Source organism: Oryzias latipes, chromosome 15 (assembly GCF_002234675.1).
Source record: "Oryzias latipes chromosome 15, ASM223467v1".
NCBI lineage: Eukaryota > Metazoa > Chordata > Actinopteri > Beloniformes > Adrianichthyidae > Oryzias > Oryzias latipes.
Window position 1 is genome coordinate 24,443,826 of NC_019873.2, and position 22,236 is coordinate 24,466,061.

The 22,236-nt window shown below is 37.7% G+C and overlaps 1 protein-coding gene across 1 annotated transcript; it reads left to right on the top strand.

Moving 5' to 3' along the window:
• Nucleotides 1-322: 322 nt before the first annotated feature.
• Nucleotides 323-21,944, top strand: prim2 (DNA primase subunit 2). Its single transcript, XM_011484555.2, has 14 exons — nucleotides 323-438; nucleotides 762-911; nucleotides 1,019-1,131; nucleotides 1,723-1,817; nucleotides 1,911-2,031; nucleotides 3,326-3,421; nucleotides 3,669-3,806; nucleotides 6,830-6,897; nucleotides 8,500-8,572; nucleotides 8,795-8,980; nucleotides 16,678-16,804; nucleotides 16,947-17,029; nucleotides 19,161-19,229; nucleotides 21,389-21,944. Exons 2-14 carry the CDS (start codon nucleotides 767-769, stop codon nucleotides 21,566-21,568), a joined length of 1,494 nt encoding a protein of 497 aa, XP_011482857.1. The 5' UTR covers nucleotides 323-438; nucleotides 762-766; the 3' UTR covers nucleotides 21,569-21,944.
• Nucleotides 21,945-22,236: the final 292 nt, after the last annotated feature.

Genomic DNA, 22,236 nt, shown 5'->3' on the forward strand with positions numbered 1-22,236 from the left:
AAATCAGCCTGTTGTTTTTTTAATGTTCAATAAATTTGCAATGTTCTTTTCCTCACAGAAAAATGTTCAAATATTTGCAAAAATCAATTTAAAAATACGGAATTTGAGGAAAAAAAAACTATTACACTGAAAAAAACAATAAACAGCAACCTTTCCTTTTTAATTTTACATTTTTAACGTTTGTTTATCTCATGCATAGACTGAAAAAAAGAAGAGAAAAAAAATGACTACAGTCACAGTTAGTCTATGGTTTATCCACACTTTTCCAAGCGGGCGAACAAGTGCAAGTAAACAAGCGTCCCTTGTGTTACGTCATCACGTCACGTTTTTCTCGCCGTAATTTTTTTTACCGCGATTGTTGAACGTCCCACTTTGTTTGGCGGGATTCACCTAGAAGGAAGGAGAATATTTCGCAGTTTATTTTCTGCAAATTAACGAGTGAGTAAAATCGGTGAAGTATCAACTTACGAGCAAATAAACACATTGAGCTGTGTTCAAAGTTTTACTGCCACATGTTGTTAAGCGAGCTTATTTTTTTTGGTAGCTTATTCTTGCAAGTTAGGCCTTGTCTTTGTTGTCGTTATACCATACGTTATTTGCATTAGTTTTGATGAACAGTAGTTTTATTTAACAAGAATTAACTCGAAACAGTTTATTGTATTATATTTATTTTTAGTTTTAATGCCTGCCTTCGTGTATTCTTGTGTGTTGCACTAACCCAACTGTCCAGCTGACAGCTTTGGTTTCTTTTTACCCATCAGGCATCATGCAGTTTCAAAGGAGACACAGGAAGCTGGGCACCAACCCTCAGTCAGAGCTGTACCTGCAGCCTCTGCAGTTTTATGGGGAGCCTCCTCTGGAGAACATCTCTCTCGCAGAATTTGAGACATTTGCTGTGGAAAGATTAAAATGTAAGGCCAAGAAGATGTCGCACTAAACTCATGACTCTGAAGCTGCATGTTCTATTTAGAAATGTTATTTAAGATTGTCACAGATATTTGTAATCTGTTTACTGCAGTGCTAAAGACAGTTGAGAATTTGGGGGTCAGCTATGTGAAACATAGTAGTCAGTACAAACTGAAGATGGATAATGAGCTGAGGCTGCTGCACTTTCCTTACAGACCAGACACTGTAAGTATGAGTTTTAAATGGCATCAAATTGTTCAAGTCTTAACAGTTTATTACATGCCAATCAAATTTATTGAAACAGTTTTTGTAAGTTTCTTCAGCCACAACCTTTTTTTGTAGCTCTTGTAGGTTTCATGTCAATAGCTGCCTTGACAATAAATGTGACATTACATTTTTCATTTGTAAATTATTTCTTTTTCAACGAAATGTAGACTTTTTTTTTTACATATTTATATAAACTATAAGGTGTGAATGTCTGAATTCCATCACTGCTCCCTGCCAAATATTACGTCACCAATTTCCTGAAGTAAAAAGTTAATAAGTATGAATATTTCATGAAATGATTTATGAATCCACTGTGATCTGATGATTAAAAAATACATCAATTTAAATAAATGTCACAGGAAAAACCATTCAAATGCAATGCGTTGTGATGAACGCACTAAGCAGTAAAGGAAGTCTGTTTCAATTTAAATGTCAGTGGAGTTCATAAAGTTTATGCTATTGAAGGAAAAGTTGAGTCTATGTTATCCTGATTTCTGGGTATTCAACAGCTAGTTTTATTCACTGAGTGTCTTTAAATCACTTTCTAAGAATGACAAGAAACCTCTGACTGGACCGAGCGAATTTGAGAAACGACGGAAGGACCACATCTCCCACTTTATTCTCAGACTAGCTTACTGCCAGACGTAAGTTTTACTTTCCATATAAAATGAAAACATTTTACTTTTGTAATGTAGGTTATTATCTAATAAATATTTTTCCCCGGTTGTGTCTTAAAGGGAAGATCTGAGGCGCTGGTTTATACAGCAGGAAGTGGATCTTTTTCGCTACCGCTTTACTGATCTACCGCCACAACAAAAGCTTGAATTTCTTCACAAGAACAATCTAAAATATAACACAGTAAGATATATATATTTTTTTGTAAACCAACTTTATTTGTAATGAAGCAGCCCGCTGAGGTCTAAAAAGGCCAAAGACGGAGTGGTTGATTTTGGTTTAGGTGATTTTTGTGAATATGCTTTTATTGGTTATTAGAAACAGGAGGAAGAATATGGCAGAATTAAAATAAATGTACAATAAAGTCGTATTAAAAAAAAAAAAGACGTGGATGAACGCAGCATTGAGTTTTCTGAGTGTGTGTTTGCTGAAAGAGGCTGAGCATCACACGCTGTTCCTAAAAAAAAATCAAATCTGTTTTGATCTGTGCCATTATCTTAAATTTTTGCCTTAAGATAAAATTTGGAAAAGTCTTTTCTGAGATGGGTCAGAAGTACAACATGGACTCAAAAACCCAGTCTGGACATTTTTATGTTGGTTAGAAGGTGTTTTCTTTGCATGGTTTTGATTCTTCAGTTTGAAAACCTGTTGGATCAAGAGTTTGGAAAATATTTAGACCAAATATAAGTTTAATATCTTAAAGCTGAGGCTGTTCAGCTTAAAGACCCACTCCAATGAGAATCGTGTTTTTAGCATGTTCTTGTAGCATTTCTCTCATAGTGGAGGATGTGTTTAACCCTTGTGCTATCTTAGATGACCCCACCCTTACATTGACATGTTCTCCCTACCTTGACAAAGGTGGATAAAGGTGGAAAGATTTCATGTAATCCATGGACACCAATGAGGATCACAAATCATTGAAGAAAAAAGGTTCAGCGCACTGTCTAGTGGGTCTAAATGACCCCACTCCCAATGTTAAAGTGCCTAGGATAGCACAAGGGATAAACTCATTTAATCTTCTGAGTATTTCTGTATTCCAACGGCGTTGGATCTGGCGCAGATGAAAACCGGATGTTTGAAAAAGCTCGGACTTATGCCTCTGATATTGCTCACCAGGTTTTTTCGCTGCTTATGTTAGCTTGGGCTTCCCTACTGGGATGCTATTGCAATATTTAAAAATATAGTTGGAGTGGTACTTTATTTTGGAGTGTTCTTCTATTGTTTTGTCACTAGATGGAGCTATTTGATAACAGCAAAAGGACCAACAATAATGACGCCACTCTTTTTGGAAGTGCAACGATTCCCTGATTTACAGCTGCTGTGAAATAACTCAAAATATGTAAATTGATGATATCATAATTTTATTGTGTGTAGCAGGGTGTTTGCACATCACTGCATAAATTGACGACAACAGCAAGGCAAAAGATTTACATGAAGCATAAAGGTTCATCTGTATTGTTGGAAAACTTTTTTGCAGTTAAGCGACAAAGAGAAGAATGAGCTGAGTGACAAACTCCTGATGTCGAGTTACTCCGTCAGTGGAGTCACCGTGGAGAAGCTCGAGTTCTACAAGGTCAGTTATGAAGGAAATGACTACATTAAAAGATCATTTTTTGTTTGGAATCTTTTTTTTTTTTTTTACAATAGTCAAAAATAAACAAAAGAAGTCTTACAGTTTAAGGTGGAAAATGTCGCCATTTGTTTTGTTTGAGATAAATTGGAGGAAATGATGGAGATGAATAATTACTGCATCAAAGGTTAAAGAATACTCTACTAATCCTGATGCTTATTTGGATTTTTAAATGTCTATTTTTCTTTAGGTTCCTTTTCAAGATGCCCTTGATTTAGTGCGATCTCGAAAAGTGTATCTAAAAGCTGGATTTGCATTCGTCCCTCAACAAGACATCGTTACCATCGTCCTCAACGATTTCCGCACGCGCCTCTCCAAAGCTCTGGCGGTAAGTGATCAAAACTGCTCTTTAGTTTACAAACAATTATGAAAGTTTTTGAATAAATCTGGAACAAATGAGACAAAAGCAAATATGTGTTTGTAGTTAGATTTTCCATCCTGTCGCACATCTTTAAAAGACTGGAAACTCGCCAACAAATTAGTGCCAGAATAATTACTCCAAGTGCTTTTTAGATTTTGTTTAGCTTTAACACAACTTCACATTATATTTGTGTCTAGTGTGTTTGTTTTTTCTGCTTACGGAGAGGCTGTTTCCAAAAAGACAGGGTTTTGAATTGCTGCTGTTGTCTTTAGTGCCCTGAGGGGACCTGGAAAGCTCAGGGTTCGAATGAAAGCAAAAAGTGCCCAAATGACATAAAATGTCTGAAGGCGATATCGGGGACAACTGCTGTTGTTACTCCCCCCTCCAGGCCTGGTTGCTTTAAAGCTGTGGCATGTTTGTCTGGGATGACATCATGTCTGAATGTTTGTGCATTGTGCTAAAAGCCCCCAGAGGATATGAAATCACGTGCTTCTGTACGAGTGAGGAGTCCAGACGGCAGCTTATCTGCAGAATCGTTTGGTCCAATTGAGCAGACGTCTCCTGGTTCTGATTTTTAAAGCATATAAATGGAAAACATAGAAAAACTGAGTTGTTTCCTGATGATTGATTGAAAGGTGCAGGATTAGCCAGGAGATTGGAGGAGAACAGGGAAACCTTATTATCAACCTGTGATTTGTCCATCTGATTTCATTGCCAGCCGCCCGCCATCTTTGTCTTCTGCTGCTGCTTTCCCAGCCTCTGGGTTTGTATGGGTCGTGAACATTTTTGGAAATTGAAAATGCAAATTTTAGGTCCTTGAAAAGTTTGTGAAAAAATAATATCTTCTGTAAAGTTTTGAAAAAGTCATAAAATCTTAATATTTTGGATGCAAAAAAGCGTAAAAAAAAGGTTTAACTTGAGATTTGAATTTAAGTTGTGGCAGAAGTTCAATCTTACGCTATCGGTGACGGGAATTGAAAGCAGGTCGAGTTGTCATCAGTTCAGCGCGTGACGCTTTCAACTTGCTATCAGACATGGATTGTGAAATGTCACGGAATGCTGGGAAATGTAGCTTTAACAACAAGTGGCTTTTCAAGGAGAAGTAGCGACTGTGGCTAAGGAAAGACCCTGACCAGAGAGACGTGCAAAATGCAGACTTTGCTCCAAGTCCTTCGACATTAGCAGCATGAGAGAACCGGGCTGGTGAGCCACATGAAAGGGAAGAAACCGCTACGAACGCTGCAGAAGCCAGTCGGTCAGAGAATCTTCAGCTGTAGTTTGTACATAGAAACTACGAGCTCTTTCATACGTCATATTCTTTATACGTGTCCTTCATGACAAAAATGCTACAAGTTCATGTTAAAAACACCAAATACACAATTTTCAATGGAGAGTTTCTGCTCTTACTGTTAAAGATCTATTGGATGATCTGTTGGTTTGTGGAAGTGTATTAATTATAAGAAAAAAAAAAAGCTTGAATGTGTCAAACATGTACTTACTTCAAATTTACTTAAAGTTTTCTGTGTGTGCTGTGTACCGTTATATATCCTGATTGGCTGTACACCATTGTCGATCTTTGTTCTGTCTCCTGTACAGAATGCGTTCATTTTGCCAAATATACATAAATCTTTTGAACGCCAGCAGATCTTTGTTTTTATTCCATAATTCTAGGCTTATATTTCAACAAAGGTTTGAACTTAGAGAGTCTAAACAAGAGAGAAAAGTGTAACAATGTTAATATCTCTCTGAAAAGAGGAAAAAAAAGCATAAAACGTGTTGTTAGGGGTTTTACTGCCTTAAAACATTGATATAAATTGTAAAAAGTAAAGTTGACCACTTCACAGATTTCCCATATTTCAAGTTATTGTTAGAATGCAACTCCCGCGATAAACCACAGTAACCAAAAATAAAAGCATTTTGGATTTTTAACGCCACTAATTTGTACCTGCTGCATCTCAGTTGGGTCCTGTGGGTTTCTGGAAACGGTCCCTCGTGTCTGAGTGAAGCTGGGGGTCAGCAGCCTATTTCAGGGCCACATTAGGACCCACCCGGGGCTTAAAGCGGCACTCTTGCTGTAAGGCTAACCTCCATAGTGCCGTGTAACTTAACATGATAGCAACATGTTGGAAATCCCCCTGTCTGTACTGTTCTGCAGAAAACCTATTAACAGACATATTTACAGCAAAAATTATAAAGTCCCCACTGTATTACAGTCAATTCCACAAAACCATTTATGTTTGTATAATGTTGAGCTCTTCCTGTATGGACTCAGTAATCCGTATATTTTCACGTCATATTCATGACGGGCTGCTTCTGTGTACCCAACATGTTTTTGGTTGTTGGGTTGTAACCAGAGCAATGCTGTGCATCAGTGTTTTCACACTGACTGTTGGTGGTCTATATGGATACTAACGCTGCTTCAGAGAGCCCAGTGCTGTCTGCGGAGAAACACTTCCTCATTGTGGAATTTTAGTGTCTTTTTCTCCTCAAATACAATTACAGAGCCACAACTAAACCAAAGAAATGCACTTTGCTTTACTAACAGACCATTAACTGTTAAAATGCAATTATTCTCTAAAAAATAACTTTTTGCTTGTTGTGGCTTTGCACTGCTGCACCGTACATATTTAAGAGGTTTTGAAGGTTGAGTTAAAACTTGTAATTTTTAGGATTTCAGTTCAAAGTGGACTTTTTTAGACTGACTAGAAGCTGAATCCATGCAGACACAAACTGGATGGCTTCAGTTAAACACATTAAGGTGATGTTGGTGTTAAATTTGCTTGCAGAAGTCGTAACGGTCTGTTTTGAAAGGTCAGGCAGCCAAACGGCAGCGTGAGCACCGGCCGGCTGTTCCGATTGATTTAGCGAAAAGGCCGATCCTTACAATTTTCTGCGAGTACCGTAATCCGTCAGGTTGGACTTGATCAGCGGTGTTAAGCTTTTCTAATCTTTGACCAGCACTATCTACCATTACTCATTTGTTGTCACAGCTGACGGCCCGCTCACTACCAGCAGTGCATTCAGATGAACGCCTCCACCCACTCCTGAACCACCTCAGGTCAGTCGCACCACAAAAGACCTTTCCCTGAATCTATAGCTTCTCTGCAATATATGTATATTTTTGCTGATGCAATACCTTGTCTTTTATTTTTTATACTTAGTTATTCATGGTTGTTTTGTTAGTTTAAAAAACATTTTCTTTTATTAGAAATAATTCCACAAAAGAGTGAGCGCTCGTCTTTAGTGAGAAAATCTTTGATCACGTTTTTTTGATGAAACCTTTACACAGATTTTTATATTGTGCCATTTGAAAAACTAATGCTGGGAAACTCCAGTGTTGACCCCCAGGCGAAAAAAAAAGGTTTGCATCATTTAACTCGAAGCAAAACAGGCACAATAATGCAAAAACAGGGCTGCATGTTAATAGGTTTATCTCCATGGCCTCGTTTCTAAATTATAGAAAGCCAACATTTTAATTAGAAATTAAATTAATTTCAAAGCCATACTGATATGTTGCTGAAGTAATTGAATACTTTTGCAAATATTCTTGAAGCTTCCCTAATAAAAAGCTCCCTCCTAATCCCGAGTCATGCTGAGTATTGATCTGTCTTACCATTTCAGTGGTTGAAAGTAAGCCAAGGAAAATCAGAAGTTCCACCAAGGAGGTCGCAGCTCTCTTCCTATGAGACCTTTACTATTCAACTGTTTAATTAGATTCTGAATATTTTGTTCACCGGTTTTAGATCCAACAGCTTTTACAAATGTATTTTGCAAAGAGCACTTAGCTTCGTCTCTTGGCTCTTTTCAAGTAGACATCGGGGGGACGGCGCTTTGGGGGATCATGTGTACTGAAATGTGACACACACTTTGGTTTAGATGATTTGGACTTTCCCAAAGCAATTACCAGCTTGGCATTCTGGGTAAATGTGCAAATGAAGACTAGTCTCAGATGTTTGTGTATTTTAATTGCCATTGGGTGTTGCTGTTGGAGAGCTAAAACGGCCAAACGGATATGATTTTTTATTTTGTTTGTTCTACTCATATTACCTAAAATGAACTGGCCTCTGGAGGCCCAACTTAAAAAATCTGCTAAACACCTTTAAACATCAAATGTCTTCATTAATAAACTTTACTTTTTCATTTAATCTCATTCAAACTTTAAGTTCCCCTAAAGGAAAAAAGAAACTGGATGAAAACAGTTGTTTTTGCTCGCAGCAGTACTTAAATGCATAAAATAATGTATTCCAGCCTTAATCGATGAGCTCAGAATAATTCATTGTGTTTATATTGCTAAAAATAAAGGTCAAAACATGAATATATGAGCAGTGGAGTTATTGATCTTTTGTTTTCTTTGATTTATATTTCAGGGCGAAACATTTTCTATTACAACCATTATCCAGATTTTTAAAACAGTGTTTTACAAGCAGATGGTACATTTTCATTTTCCTTATATTAGGAGGGAAAAGGTCTGAATGTATTTGTTTAAAAAATAAAAGATTTATACTTAGATTTGTTATTATTACATCAAAGTGTAACACGTTAAGACCCATGACTTACATGTGAGGACTTTAGGAGGAAACTCGGATGTTTTTATATTGGCAATAAGCACAAATGTGTTCTTGATGGTATTGTTGTTTTTTTTTTTAATGTCTACTCCTAGCCACGCATATCTTGGACAAGACTACAGCATCCAGAAGAATGTTGGGAAAATCTCCTTGGAGCAAATTGATTCTGTAAGTTGTTTGTGATTTATCTGTTAATATCATTCAATTCTGCTTTGGTGTTGGATGTGAAAACTAAGCGGAGACATTCACTGAGGATTAGGTCATGTGTCTCTGCTTTGGTGACATTTCATGTCTTTGGTTTTTCAAGCTGGGTAAATTATTTCCATGCACAAATAAAGATCTGTATATATTAGAACATGCTGATCGCCTACAGGGCTTTTCTGCATTTAGCTTTCAGGAAAGTCCTTCCCGCTCTGCATGAGGCAGCTCCACCAGGCGCTCAGAGAGAACCACCATCTCCGACATGGAGGACGCATGCAGTACGGGCTCTTCCTCAAAGGAATCGGCATCTCTCTGGAACAGGCGCTGCAGTTCTGGAGGTCAGAGTTCATACGGGGCAAAGTGGATGCGGACAAGGTAATTTTAACAACCCATAGACACGTTAAACATGTGACTGTAGATCATTGGAAAACTAAATTCAATGATTTTTTTCTTCTTCCTAAAAGATTACGTAAACATCTGCAGAGAAAAAGCTTATTTATGTGTTAAAGATTACAATTAAATCAAGTAATCACAATAGATTGTCCTGTAATTAAACACAGAGAAAGAATAGAATCAAATGACATTTAGATTTACCGGGAAATCAGAGCATCAACATAATTGAATGGACGAGTGGGCAGGAAAGTAAATCAGCATAAATGCAGAAGGTGATTGAATTGGAGGAGTGCAGAGGAGAAACAAGGTGCTGCTTCTGATGTCAAAGTAGAGTGTTGGATGGAGTCTGTGCCCAGGGTTGGAGGGGGTTTGGAAGAAAGAGCAGATGGCACCCAGTCACCTTCTCAACAGAGGTGATGGTGCAGCACAGCCAGCTTTTGTCCAACAACACACCGGAACGTCACGGAGGAGAGGATGGACAATGCTGTTAACTTCAGGGGTTTCTGAGAGGAGAGCTGGAAGTCCTGCCCTTGCTTTTTAGTGATGAGATGAGAGGGTCGCAAAAAGACCTTAATCCAGTTTAAATGCGCTTTGGTCAGCCTGCGTTTATGAGGACAGAGGTGTGTTCTTACACGGAGATTTCTGGAAGCCCCTGCAATGATTTCCGTTACAGACTCGTGTCAGTTTTTTGCCCTCCAAAGACCATAAATGCAATACTTCAGATCAATTGGTAAGAACTTGTTCAAAGTCTTGGCAGCTTTACATCCAGAATCATTTTTTTTATATTAAATTCTAGGTTTTTTTCTTCTTTAAACCCAATTTAGAATTGCTTTATCTCCCAGTGGTCTGAGATTCTGGATCTCCTGAGTGCTTTTCAGATCCTTTCGTTGGTGTTTTATTGATGAGGGGCTTCTCTCAACAAAGCATTGCACATGTTTGAAAAAGGGTCACTGGTTTTACATGAATCTATAATGAGGCCATCAGAGACCACAGATCTGAGTGAAAGTGGGAGGCGGTAAACAAAACATGCTCACAATAAGGAAAAAAAGAAAAGGCTTTTTTAGTCGAGTCCTGCTTTACACTAAAGAACGTGTATTTAATTTAACCTCCATGTATTTCAGTGAAACAGCTTCATTTCATCAAGTATAGAATACATGTTTTTCTCTGTGAATCATCTTGTTGGAGCTGCTAACTTAGTTTAAGTTAATGTACATGGATAAAACATCTGAGCTTCTAAATTTTAATGTATTTTCCGATTGATTGTAAACATAATTACTTCTAAATGATCCAATTGGTTGGAATGTATTCATTTTTTCAAAAAGAAGGATATCAAACACTAAAGACCTTCTTGATTATATTTAAAGTGTCTCAAGTTAAAGCACAGTGTAGTTGCCATTTAATTAGATTATATCTGACAACATAAATCTCAGTTTAGTGATATTTACCTTTAACATTTAGTAAAAATTAGATATTAAAGAGGTTTCATGAAAGGGAAAACACTTTTCACTTTAATAAAGACATTTGACAGTTATGTCTGCAGTTCTCTTGGTAGGATTTTACATCCAAAGAAAGATTCTGCAGAGACTTCTGTTTCAAAAAGTTTTTTAACACCTTTCCAATTTTCCAAGTTCTGCTAAAGTGAAGGAGGAGAAACTAGGATATTGGAGTATCCCATGACTTACCGTCTCTAAATGATTTTTTTTTTAACCGTGCTCTGAATAGCCCATAAACTCAGTTAAAGCTAACCGTTGTGACTTCTTAAATGAATAAAACATCGTGCCCATTATATGATCAGTCCACCGATTTAATTAAATTCAATCCAGAGTAGATCAACTTTGCTCTATACCACTTCTGTGATATTAGTTTAGTAGTTGTGTGATCATCCATCATTGTCAGCGGTTTGGGAGTCGTGCTGCAGCTCTAGTTATTGACTTTAACTTGGTTGGGATTTAGATAAAGTGACTGAGGACAATAGTCTGCGTTTACAGCACAGATCTGCTGCAGCTGGGATAGAAAATGTCCTCCTAGTATTTTCAAAATATTACTTTTTAAAAAAAAAAATTACTTTTGAATTTGGGTCATTCTTAAAAAAGAGAAACAGCTGAAATAGCATTTTGAGTCTCCAAGTTGTTCAGTTTGGTTGTTTTTGTGGGTTTTTTGCTCGCATACAGTAAAGAAAAGATTATACTTGTTTAACTTTTGTTTAAGTCCCAGTCCGATCATCTTTTGATCTATTTTCAAAGCGTTCTCAGTGGTCTTTTAATTATGATAATGCTTTTTATAGCCAAAATGAAAAAAAAAAATCTTTCCATTTTCTAGGACATAGTTTCTGGAGAGCAGCAGTACCGGTAGTTCATTAGAAATTTTTTTTTCAAAGTTCTGGGTGGGACCGTTGGCCAGCGGAAGCCCGCCCCCACTTTCCGTCACCCATCTGTTTACTTGTTGTCCCGCTAGCTCACAGCTCCACACATCCCAACACTGACATTATTTTGTCTGCTCCTGATTCGCAAGATTTGAATAAGAAAATACTCAGGAATACAATTTTGAGCTTAACTTGTTTTAAATATATGCGGTGTCCTGTCAGAGAAACACCTTATGTACCCAGGTAGCTACTGAACAGAATTAAAAACAGTGCAGAAGTGCGCGATACGAGTTCCCATGTTTTTTTGTGTTCCCTAAATGCTAAATTTTGGTATGACACACCTCGCATGTGGCACGACCTTCGACACTGAAAAAGCCAAAATGCTTCCAAACGTTAGCTTTAAGCGACGCCAGGCGCGGTCGGATCGCTCCGTCTGCAGGGTCAGCCATGTTTGTGTGCTCCAGCTGAAAAACCTGCTGTTCCTTTAGGTTCTGCTTAATTCTTTTGTGTTAAATCCCATCCATTTTTTGATTCTCAAGTTAAAAATTGAAGAAACCAATCATCAATTGATGGATTGATATCCACCCACCTTAACCTAAATCTGCATCAAATATGTTTACATCTGTTTTTTCCCCCCAGTGACTGGAGTTTCACAAAAAAATCTTATATTATATATTGGAAATGTTTGTTCTTTAAGAGACATTGTTAACCAAATTTCAAAACCTCAAACCTTTGGAAAAGAATGAAACTTTTCTACCCATTTATTTATTTTTTGTTCTTTTTACAAAATGTTTTCTTTCTTTCTAAGAAATCTAAAATAGTTGTGATGCTGTTTTTGCTCTCACATATCCCAGGCTCTTTTGATGCAGCACATTCAAAGCTGTACGTCTTGCTTTTGTATATAATTATAATTTTCATTTTTCACTAGGGAATCCCTTTGTAACCCCATTCTTTTAAAACTTTCATTCAGTTCACGTTGCAGCACCTTGTTTCCTTTTCTACTTTGTAATTGTGGTCCTTGTGATTACTTTAAATAGGTCAGCATGGGGCCAATCTGCCCTAAATCTATCATTCATTAGGGGCTTTTACATCAACAGGAGGCTTTTTTTGTCAATAAAACTCTTTGAGCACATACTGTAAATCTACCTTTAGAGAAAAGAAAATTAAGTAAAGAAAATAGTAAAGTGTGCTTTGAATCAAACAGAAAAAAACCTTGTAACCGTCGTTGCCGTGTTGTAACTCCCAGAGCCGGTGTGATGCTACGTCTTCCAGCAGCACAGTGCTGACCAGCTCACAGTGATGCATGTGTTGTGTCAGCGACTGCACTCTGGCTTTGCCGCGCTCATTAGTATGCAGCAAGCAAGAAGTAAGAAGATGGAAGGCAGCGATGCCGAAAGGGAGGCCCGGAGGAAGAGGCAATGTAATCTTAGACTAGAGGGCCAGAGAAAATTGATGGAATCAACTTGATCTATTCATTCTTTCTGCCACAGAAGTTAGCCTGTTCATTTGGAGGATTGTGTGTTTGCAGCTCATTGTGGTGTGCTGTTGCCTCGGGGTACGACTTCTGTTCAGCTGCTTGTTTTACAGATGTCAGATTTAAGTCAATTAATTTCCACTAAATGACAGTTTTTCACATCAGAGCTCTGGAGCATAGAGTCTAAAATGGCTGAACACTGATATTGCTGTTCCTACTGTGACATTCACCTTGTTTTCATTCATTGACAGCATTATTCCTTACTTCTTGAGATTTGAGGTTGAATATTTTGATGGATGGGGTTTTATTCTTTCTATTTCTTTGCAAAACAATTTCTCCTCTTTCTGATTTCATCTTTTTGTGCTGCTGTCATTTTATCTGTACGATGAGATCAAAATGTTTTTTTTTGTATTACCTGAGATGTTCTATTCACCCAATGTCACTATATTTAACCGTGGCACACTTTTGCAGGTCAAAAAGTTAAACTTTATTTCAACTTTGTCTTTGAATAACTTTAGTTATCATTTTTATGTCTACATAATGCATATTAAACAGCCTTGAGTGCCATTGAATTTCATGTTTTGCCTTTAATAGTGTGAGAGGATGTAAATCAAGAAATATCTTCTTAAATCCTTTTGAAGATCTTCAGAATTAATATTTGATTTATAAGAGTTAAGAAAGACCTGATGGGGTTTTAAACTGCCACTGCAGCTTGTCATGTTAGCAGGTTCAAGGGTTTTATTGCAACATTAATATGAAATGGTGTCTGTGATTGTGCTCTGCCTTTGTGAGAGCGCTCTGGCTGAATTTTACTGAGAGTTTTAAGAGGCAGAGTTACTAAAATACATTTTAATGGTTTAAGATGATTACTACGTAATTAAAATAAAAGTTTGCCCTTTATAAAACCGTTGCCATCATAAAAATGTGATGTTTTTTAGTTTTATATTGAGGAGTGATCTGCTATTTGTTTTAAGTTCAGGGTGTCACTTTTTTGTTGTTGTTGAAATTTCTAATTAATAAACCGGTTTATTTTTAATCATTTATAAAGCTAACTAAGCAGGAAATAAAATCCACTAATACTTTTTTTCTGAGTAAAGAGTTTTTGCACTGATTTCGATAAGCAGACAAAAACATCACTACAGGAAAACGTCATCATGGTGTGAAATATTTTTAATAAACAGTTCATGTTGGAAAAGTCCCAACACCAGTAAAAATACAAGACTTCTTATGAATTGAATTGACTTTTGAAAAATTCTACCAAAATTTATAATAATCAGGGAAAATGTCCCCAAACCATGATACTACCACCATCACATTTGAAAAATGGAACGTGTGGGAATTTTAAATGGAGAAGTTCGTCTTTTTGTTTGGGTAAGCAAACTGTTTTGGGGTTTCCTTGAGCAAGCTACAAAATTAACACACTTTCTATGAGGTAAGGTGACTGTTGATAAGAAACAGATGCATAAATACAAATCTAAAAAAAAATAAAAAATCTGGATACGCCATTTAGTTTTACGTTTGATATGTCTATTTTAAATACGATTTGGTCCGAGTACGACTCTTACTCATCTTTAAATACAAAATGTTCCCCAAAGATACATCACAGCCCAGGGTTACAGGCATATACACCGGGTCCCGAAACATCAATTCAACTGAGTGAGCGTGTGCTTTCAGCCTCATGTATTAAACTAAAACTAAAATTTTTAGAATGTTATTGATCAATTGGAAGGGAAATTATTTTAAGCAAAGCCCTGTTATGTAGTAATAATAATAATAAAAGCGGATAACAGTGATGTCGGGCGGCCTTTTTTGTTGCCAGAACAGCTGATCGAATAAACAATGCTCTGGATCCAGAAGTGCTGGGGGAAAAAGTAGACCTCCCTCTTATTAGGTGTAAAATAAATAAATAAAAGTCCATGCTCGTCTAAAGAGACAAGGGAATCATGAAACAAAATAATAAAAACCAGAGCAGGAGGCGGAGGGATCCCCACTTACCTGCTGCCACTGCGCTCCCGTCTGCCCGCCGGTCAATGGCGGCAGGCGGTGGCAGCCCCGTGACCCCGAAAGGGATATAGCGGCTTAAGAAAACAGATGGGGGGGGGGGGGATAAAAAACAAACAAACAAGAAAGCATAAGTAGGGTAACTGGTGGCCGACTCGATCGATGGTTAAAAAAGAGAAAATTAAAAAAAAGAAAGTTAGTTGGATATTCTGATCCTACTGATGTTATTTTTTGTATTTTTTATTTAATTTGATCTTTTTTACCGCAGCAACAGTCGGCTGCTGGTTATTCTAGTTTAGCTCCGATTTAACTCAACTGCTTTTGTTTAGTTATCCGTCCTGGGAGAGGATCCCTCCTTCATGTAGACATCCCTGAGGCTTTTTTAAGGAGTTTTTCCTTACTGAGAAGGAGGATCTAAGTTTAGTCTGTTTAGTTTAGCCATTACCTATTGAATTTTATAACTTCATATTCATTATGATTTCATGTTTACTATACATTTACTGGTATGAAGCCTATTGAGCGACTATTGTTTTAATATTGGGCTACATAAATAAATTCATTTTCATCGGGTACCAGATGCGTCCAAAGTTTAGTGAGTTTTTGAGTACTGTATGTGGCGGAGGTCAAGCTTTTGCTCAAAGGCACAGTAAAAAAGAATTACAAAAAAGAATATGGTCCTTGCAGACCATATGCTGCGGGCCATAATAAATTAAAAATAAATAGGAATTTAACTGGTCAGAACTCTTCAGAAACGCCTTTGTTTGCTTTTTAAGCTCATGAGCATCAGTCGATCTGATCTGAACTACCGTATCTTCCGGAGTATAAGTCGCTGCGAAGTATAAGTCGCACCAGCCCAAAAATGCATTATAAAGTAGAAAAAAAACACAGAAGTCGCACTGGACTAAAAGTCGCATTTTGACGGGAAATTTATTTGACAAAATCTGAGACCAAGAACTAATAACTTGCACTACCTCATATGACACAATCATAGCAGACTGTCCTTTCATGAAGCATCATTGGCCAACTAATACTCTGTTTTCATCCTGTGTTTGTAGAAACAGTTGTCATTTTTATTGCATTTCTGAATCTATGAAATCATTGGAAAATAGAATATTATGTTTTTAGCCTTCAAGATCTTACTGTAAAAAAAGGTTTGCTGATTCTCTGAGTCACTTAACATCCTCTTAACACTTAACATACCTCATACATCAAATTGACCCAGGAACATCATCTCTGTTCCTCACAAATGAACATAACAGGAGGGTTAACAATGTATTTATTTCAATTTAGTTCTAATTCGCTGCGGAGTATAAGTCGCAACCCTTGCCAAACTATGAAAAAAAGGGCGACTTATAGTCCGGAAAATACAGTATTTCCTTACTTCTTTTTAGGACACCTTCCATTTAATTTAGTAACATACCTAAAACCAAATAAAAACTAAGGCAAAGTATCATTATCTAATATCGTGAAATTGGTTCTAAATTTTCTGATGTTTCTGATTATATTTGACAAAAGTTGAGAAACTTTTTTTTTTAGCACCCTTTGCAACTATTCCCATATTAAACTGCTTTCATTGTGGAAGCTGTTTGCAGTGGGTTAAAAAGGGGTGTAGGACAATAGACTGAAGCACAGACTGATGACCTAATTAAGGTAATTTCACAGACTCACGTGTTGCCGCACCTGTACAGCAGGTCCTCTTTAATAGCTCTATATTTCATGGAGCAGGACACCCTGTCAAAGCAGACCTGATGTACGGCGATGTCCGTTTTCACCCCAACCTTGCCCCTCTGCTGCTCTCATCCTCACGTCTGGCGTCTCTTCTGCTCATTTTTGTCTTCGCAGTTTGATAAAGCATATGCTTATGGCATCCGTCACATGTACGGCAAAGAAGGCAAGCGAGCGGACTACACGCCGTACAGTTGCATGAAGGTGATTTTATCAAACCCACCCAGTCAAGGGGACCATCATGGTGAGTATTTAGCTTCTCTGCCAACTATTAAAACATTCTAAAAACAAAAATTGTTACCGTTTTCTGTGTTCTTGCATTTTTTTTTCGTGCCTTTGGTCTTGTATGTTATCGGATAGTTAAATTAGTTCTTTTATTTTGGTAGGATGTCCGTTCCGCCACAGCGACCCAGAGCTGCTAAAGCAGAAGCTTCAGTTTTACAAGGTGTCTCCCAGCAGTATAACACAGGTGGGGCCATCATCTCTATGCTAATGCTGTCTGTTTGTTCCACTTCCCCTGTGGCCACCACAGCCATCCTGCTCTCTGCTCAGAACATCTTGGTTGTTACGTTTTATCTCCAACACCATCAAAGTCGCCCAAAACAAAATGGGATTTTTCTCAATAAATCTGTTTTGATCAAATATTTGTTTAGCCACAGTTCTGATCAAGCTCTGCTTTAATGTTAATGGTTTTAACTAAAATTGCTGCCAAAGTTGCGCCATGTAATTTTAGGAAATATTAACGTAAAAAACAGGTCCAAACCACTCTGAGAGCTCTCCCTTCACTGAGGATGCAGGAGAACGAACACCAGGCTGAAAACCAAACCACATGGAGTCCAAAACAAGCAGATTTCCATTTACTGGACAAAAGGAAAATATTATTTTATTGGGCAGATTATAATTATGTATTATTTTTCCTTCTGCACTGGCTTCGTTATGGAATAAAAACGTGCTGGTTGTATCTAAGCAACAGCTGATGTGATGATGCTGAACTTTCTTGGTTTAAACTGAGACTGTAGTTCACTAAGCATTGATTACCTTTTGATGTAAACAATCCCTCTTAACATCGTGTCATTCGGTTTGCATTAGTCCTCTAAACTCCTCATAGGATGATATCACAGTGCTCTTTTTAAATGACCCATAATTCTGCATTCTGATCCTCGTCAGGCCTTCCTAGTTTGTGCGTTTTATTTGCTGGTGCCTTCACGTTCCCCATGCAAATGAAGGAAGACTATTTGATTTAATAGCCATAAAAATCAACATCATCTTGATGCTGGAAGAGATGATTTTACTTCTAAGGATTTTCCCCTCTCTTCCCTAATGAATAATATTTCCCACATAGACCAAAGGACGTTGTCAAAACGACTTAATTCTGGTGCTTTGGTGATGTAGCTTTCAAATGTCTCACCTGCATTGACTGCTGGAAGGCTGCACAAAATCCAAAATCCCCCAAAACAGGTGGATCCCTGCTGCCACGTTCCAATGATATTTGTCCTTCTTTTATGAGGGAAAAATGTAAATTGAATTGACAGAACAGCTGGTGTTTGTGTCTCATACTGCTCTAAAACTAAAATAAAACAGCAATATCTGCCTGAGACTGCTTAACTCATTACTTATCTAACAGCAGCCTTGCAGCAGAGAGTGCTGGAGGCCGTCGTACAGTGATGCAGGGAATTATTGAAGAACCAAAGGTAGACTAAAAGAGCTCCTGATCCAGCAAGAGCTGCAGACTTTGCTTTTTCTGATGATTCAGCTTCAGAAAAGGAGCCAAGTAAACCACAGGTGTGGAATTACTGTGTAAATGCTGCTGAAGGAGGCCAGGACTGTGCAAAAGACCAAAAGTCCAGTCAGTTTACCTTTGAGAAAGTCACAAGGCAAGGCACATTTCTTGTACAAAGTCATTATGTGCTTTACATAAAACATTAATAGAAACAATTAAAAGTAATAAAAGTATGATTAATAAAACAAAATTGAAAGAAAGTTCTAACAAACTTTCTGCTGGAGTTGACTCAGACTACAAATACATCAACACATGATGCATTTTAGATTTGTTATATTTGAAATGATTTCCTTTAGGGTATTTTTTCAGCTCTCATTATGACTCATCGCTGCCAAAACCCCAAACTGGAATGGAGTGGAGCAGGGAACATGTGGCCCACCCAGAGTGTTTTCTGCGTCTCAAATATGCTCTTTTTTAAGCAGCCTTTTCTTGTCTGCCCCTGATTCACAACGATTTAAATAAAGTAATACTCAGAAATGAAATTTTAAGCTTCATTTTCTTTATATACGTCCTCCATCAGAAAAATGTTGCAAGAAAACCTTAAAAACACCAAAAACATGATTATCGGAGTGGGTCTCTAAACTGAACAAAAGTGGGCTTTTTATTACTCCAAAAAATAAAATTTGACATTAAAAACAAACTTTTTGATTCCTTCTTTCAGAAACACAAGAACTGGATATTACATCTTGTACGTGAACTTCAGCGTCATTAGCTTTGAGCCCAGCTCTGTCTCTGTTTTTAGGCTCGTTGGACATTGAGTGCAGACTTCAGGGTCCTCTGAACACACTATTTAAGGAGCATTATTTTACCTTTGTTGCAGATAATGGAGCTGGTCAAAGGAATGCATTTTCAGCTGGCATGCCAGAAATACTTCGAGGTGACACATAATGTAAGTATGGCCCATTTTTATCGTTGTTACCGTGGCTACCTGTGCTGCAGGGTTCAGTTAACATCTAATGCGTGGCGACACCCAGAATTACTGAATTCATCATTAGCTGACTGTTATAGCTGCTTAATGTTTATAGATTCATAATGACTCTCCGGTGTATTTTATGTCGTGAGGAAATCTATAAGCAAGAAGTGAACCTCGGTGTATCCTGTGGCTGCAATTCCATTTGTGCCTGAAAATGTTTTTCAGATGATTGTTTTTACACCTTTTTGCATATTTTGTCGTGTCTGCCCGAACTGATGCGAGTGCCTAAAACTACATTAAAAAATACACTTTGATTTTAGATTATTAGAGAAATATTTGATCTTGAAATTGAATAAAACCTCTAAATACATGCTATTTTTTAAAATACTGCAGGTCCTCGTTTATTGAGGGAGTTATGTTCTAAAAATAACCTCCATCATTAGCTTTATTTTTTACAAATATTGTTAAAGGTTTAATACTGTGAGACTCCTCTCTGAGACTTCTCTCAGACAAATATTAATATTTCCTCTCTTATTCAAATGTTTAAAGTTCAAACCTTCGTTAAAAAAAAGTCCAGTATTATAGAATGAAAGCAAAGATTTGCTAACAATTGAATGTTTATTTAAATATTGCAAACTGAACGCGTTCTGTACACGAGACACCACACGTATGGGACTGATTGACAATGGTCTACAGCCAATCAGGATGCAGGACAGAATCCGCTGTTAAAAAAACAATTACAAGTGCACCAAAACTCTGCTAAAGGTGAATTGTGATATAGCGAGGGACCACTGTTAGAAATATGTTGACAGACCACAGAAAACTAAAAGGAAAGAACTTGCTCTATGATAAAGAAGCAAATCTAACTTAGTGTTTTTGGATCTGGTCAAAACAAAGAACAAAACCTTAGAAGAGTACCAGAACTCTGGATATTTCTGTAATCCTGCATTTGGTTATTTTTCTTGCCTCTAATGGCAATAACTGTTGAAGGGACAATGTAGTCATGACTTGATTAACTGCACATGAAGCTTAATGAATAGTTTGTGGTTCAATTGTTTGCTTACAAGAACTTCACATACATTAATTTAGATTATGCATGCAGTCACTTGAGAAATGTTGTCTGCAGTCGCGTAGAAGAGAAGTTCATTTGCTTCGACAGGCAAAGTGTTCCTGCAGATTCTTATCTCATTGTCATGATGCTAATAACTTAAAGACCTGTAGGATTTTACACAGCGTGTTCCATAGAGAAGACCTGGGAAAGTGGCGGCAATCGTTACCTCAGACTCACTGCAGAATCGCTTCAGTCCCACACAGAAAAGCAGATTGAGGGAAATTCAAAGTCTGTATAATTATCCTCATTTAAAACCTGTAATTCACAGTCGTTTCAAAAGGGGCTAAAAAACAAACAGAATTTGCTCAGTCACAATAGTTTTAAAGACGCTCTAATCGTTTTTATTTTTATTTTCAGCAGTGGTCTTTTAATTACGGTTATGCCGTTTCTAGCCCCCAAAAAACAGCTGTTTTTCGAGAACATAATTTCTGCAGGGCAGCAGTTGTTCATCAAAAGTTCATCTCTGACTTGTGGGCGGGACCGTTGGTGGAGAGCAACCCCGCCCCCTTCCCCCTCCTCGATGCAAAAATGGCGAGCAATATCGGAGCTATCGAGCTGTACAGTTTTGATTTTCTAATTTTGAACAGTGGGGTTTTAAAGAAAGTTATGAAAATAAATTGTAAACAAATCTTTTATCCTTTCTACACACTTTAAAAACCATGAAACGGTTTACTAAAATCCTAAAAATGCTTCTTAATAAGTTGAAAGCCCAAAACAGTTTGAGGTTTCCATTGGTTTGACTTTCTCTGTCCTGAAAGGACATTTCATGTGACAGCTTTTGCACTCGTGTCACACTTCTGGAGGTGACTTACCTTACAAACGAAGCCGTGAAAACCCGTTAAGTCAAATAAGTCTGTGCAAGAGTTCTCATCTTCCTCCATAAGTGAGACAATCATCTTCTAAAAGGTGACATTCCATGAAATCAGTCAGTCAACCTGCCACTTCTGTGACAGCCCATAGTTAGAATCCTCCGCTGACCTTCCTCTCCTGTTTTTTTTTTTTTTTTCTGTTTCTTTACGAGCAGGTGGAGGACTCTTCTTTCTCACTCAGTCACCCCAACCAGTACTTTATAGAGAGCCAGAAAGCTTTAGGTGGAGGCAAGGATCCAAAGAGGGATGTGGACGTTCCTCAGAAGGTGCAGGAAACCTCTCAGCATTTGGCAGAGACGGCTGAGGACCTGGAAGCTCTTTTTAAAGATGGCTGATTTCTCTCACTACATGGAGAAATCCTCCACCTTTTTCTATTGGAGATGGTTACATACTGTCTTCAAGCCTCTTGCATCACATTTGAATTATGCTTTTTCTTTTTTTTTAAGATTTTTTTTTTATATTCACCTTGTCAGATTGGAGCCTCCTGTAAAACTTGTAATAAACACATATTTAGCTCCTTTGCTTTCGCTGTGGACTGAACTCGCAGGGCTTAAATCTGGTCTCTGTTTGGATGGAGTTTGGCTTTTGGGGGAAACCGTAAACATTTCCTTGCTGTCCCCAAAACAATGTCTTTGTATTTGATGGCAGCTTAATGGATAAATGCTGACAGGAGGATGGATGAAAAAATAAACCATTTCCACAGTTGTATTACTCTGCCTTGGAATATTGCCTCATAATGCACAATGCAATTTATTCAAAGCAAATGAGGTGGCGAGATATTTCCCCCTCTCTCTGTCTGGCCCGTCTGCTTAATAATTTCCCAGAAATGGTGGCAAAAGTTGAGATTGCGTTGCTCCTGCAGTGCAAGACGGACTGTTTCTCTTATTTGGGTGTTATATTTATGTGCATGTCGAAACACTACATCATTCAGGCTGCACTTGCATCCACGTGTGGCAGCGCCGGAGAATCAGAGTCCCACATTCCTGCACGGAAATTGGGTCTT

Excerpts from the sequence above, each read along its gene's own strand:
- prim2 (XM_011484555.2), top strand. The coding sequence starts at position 767 with ATGCAGTTTCAAAGGAGACACAGGAAGCTGGGCACCAACCCTCAGTCA. Across the intron at positions 912-1,018 it reads TGCTGTGGAAAGATTAAAAT|TGCTAAAGACAGTTGAGAAT; the intron begins GTAAGGCCAAGA and ends TGTTTACTGCAG. Across the intron at positions 16,805-16,946 it reads CAGTCAAGGGGACCATCATG|GATGTCCGTTCCGCCACAGC; the intron begins GTGAGTATTTAG and ends TTATTTTGGTAG.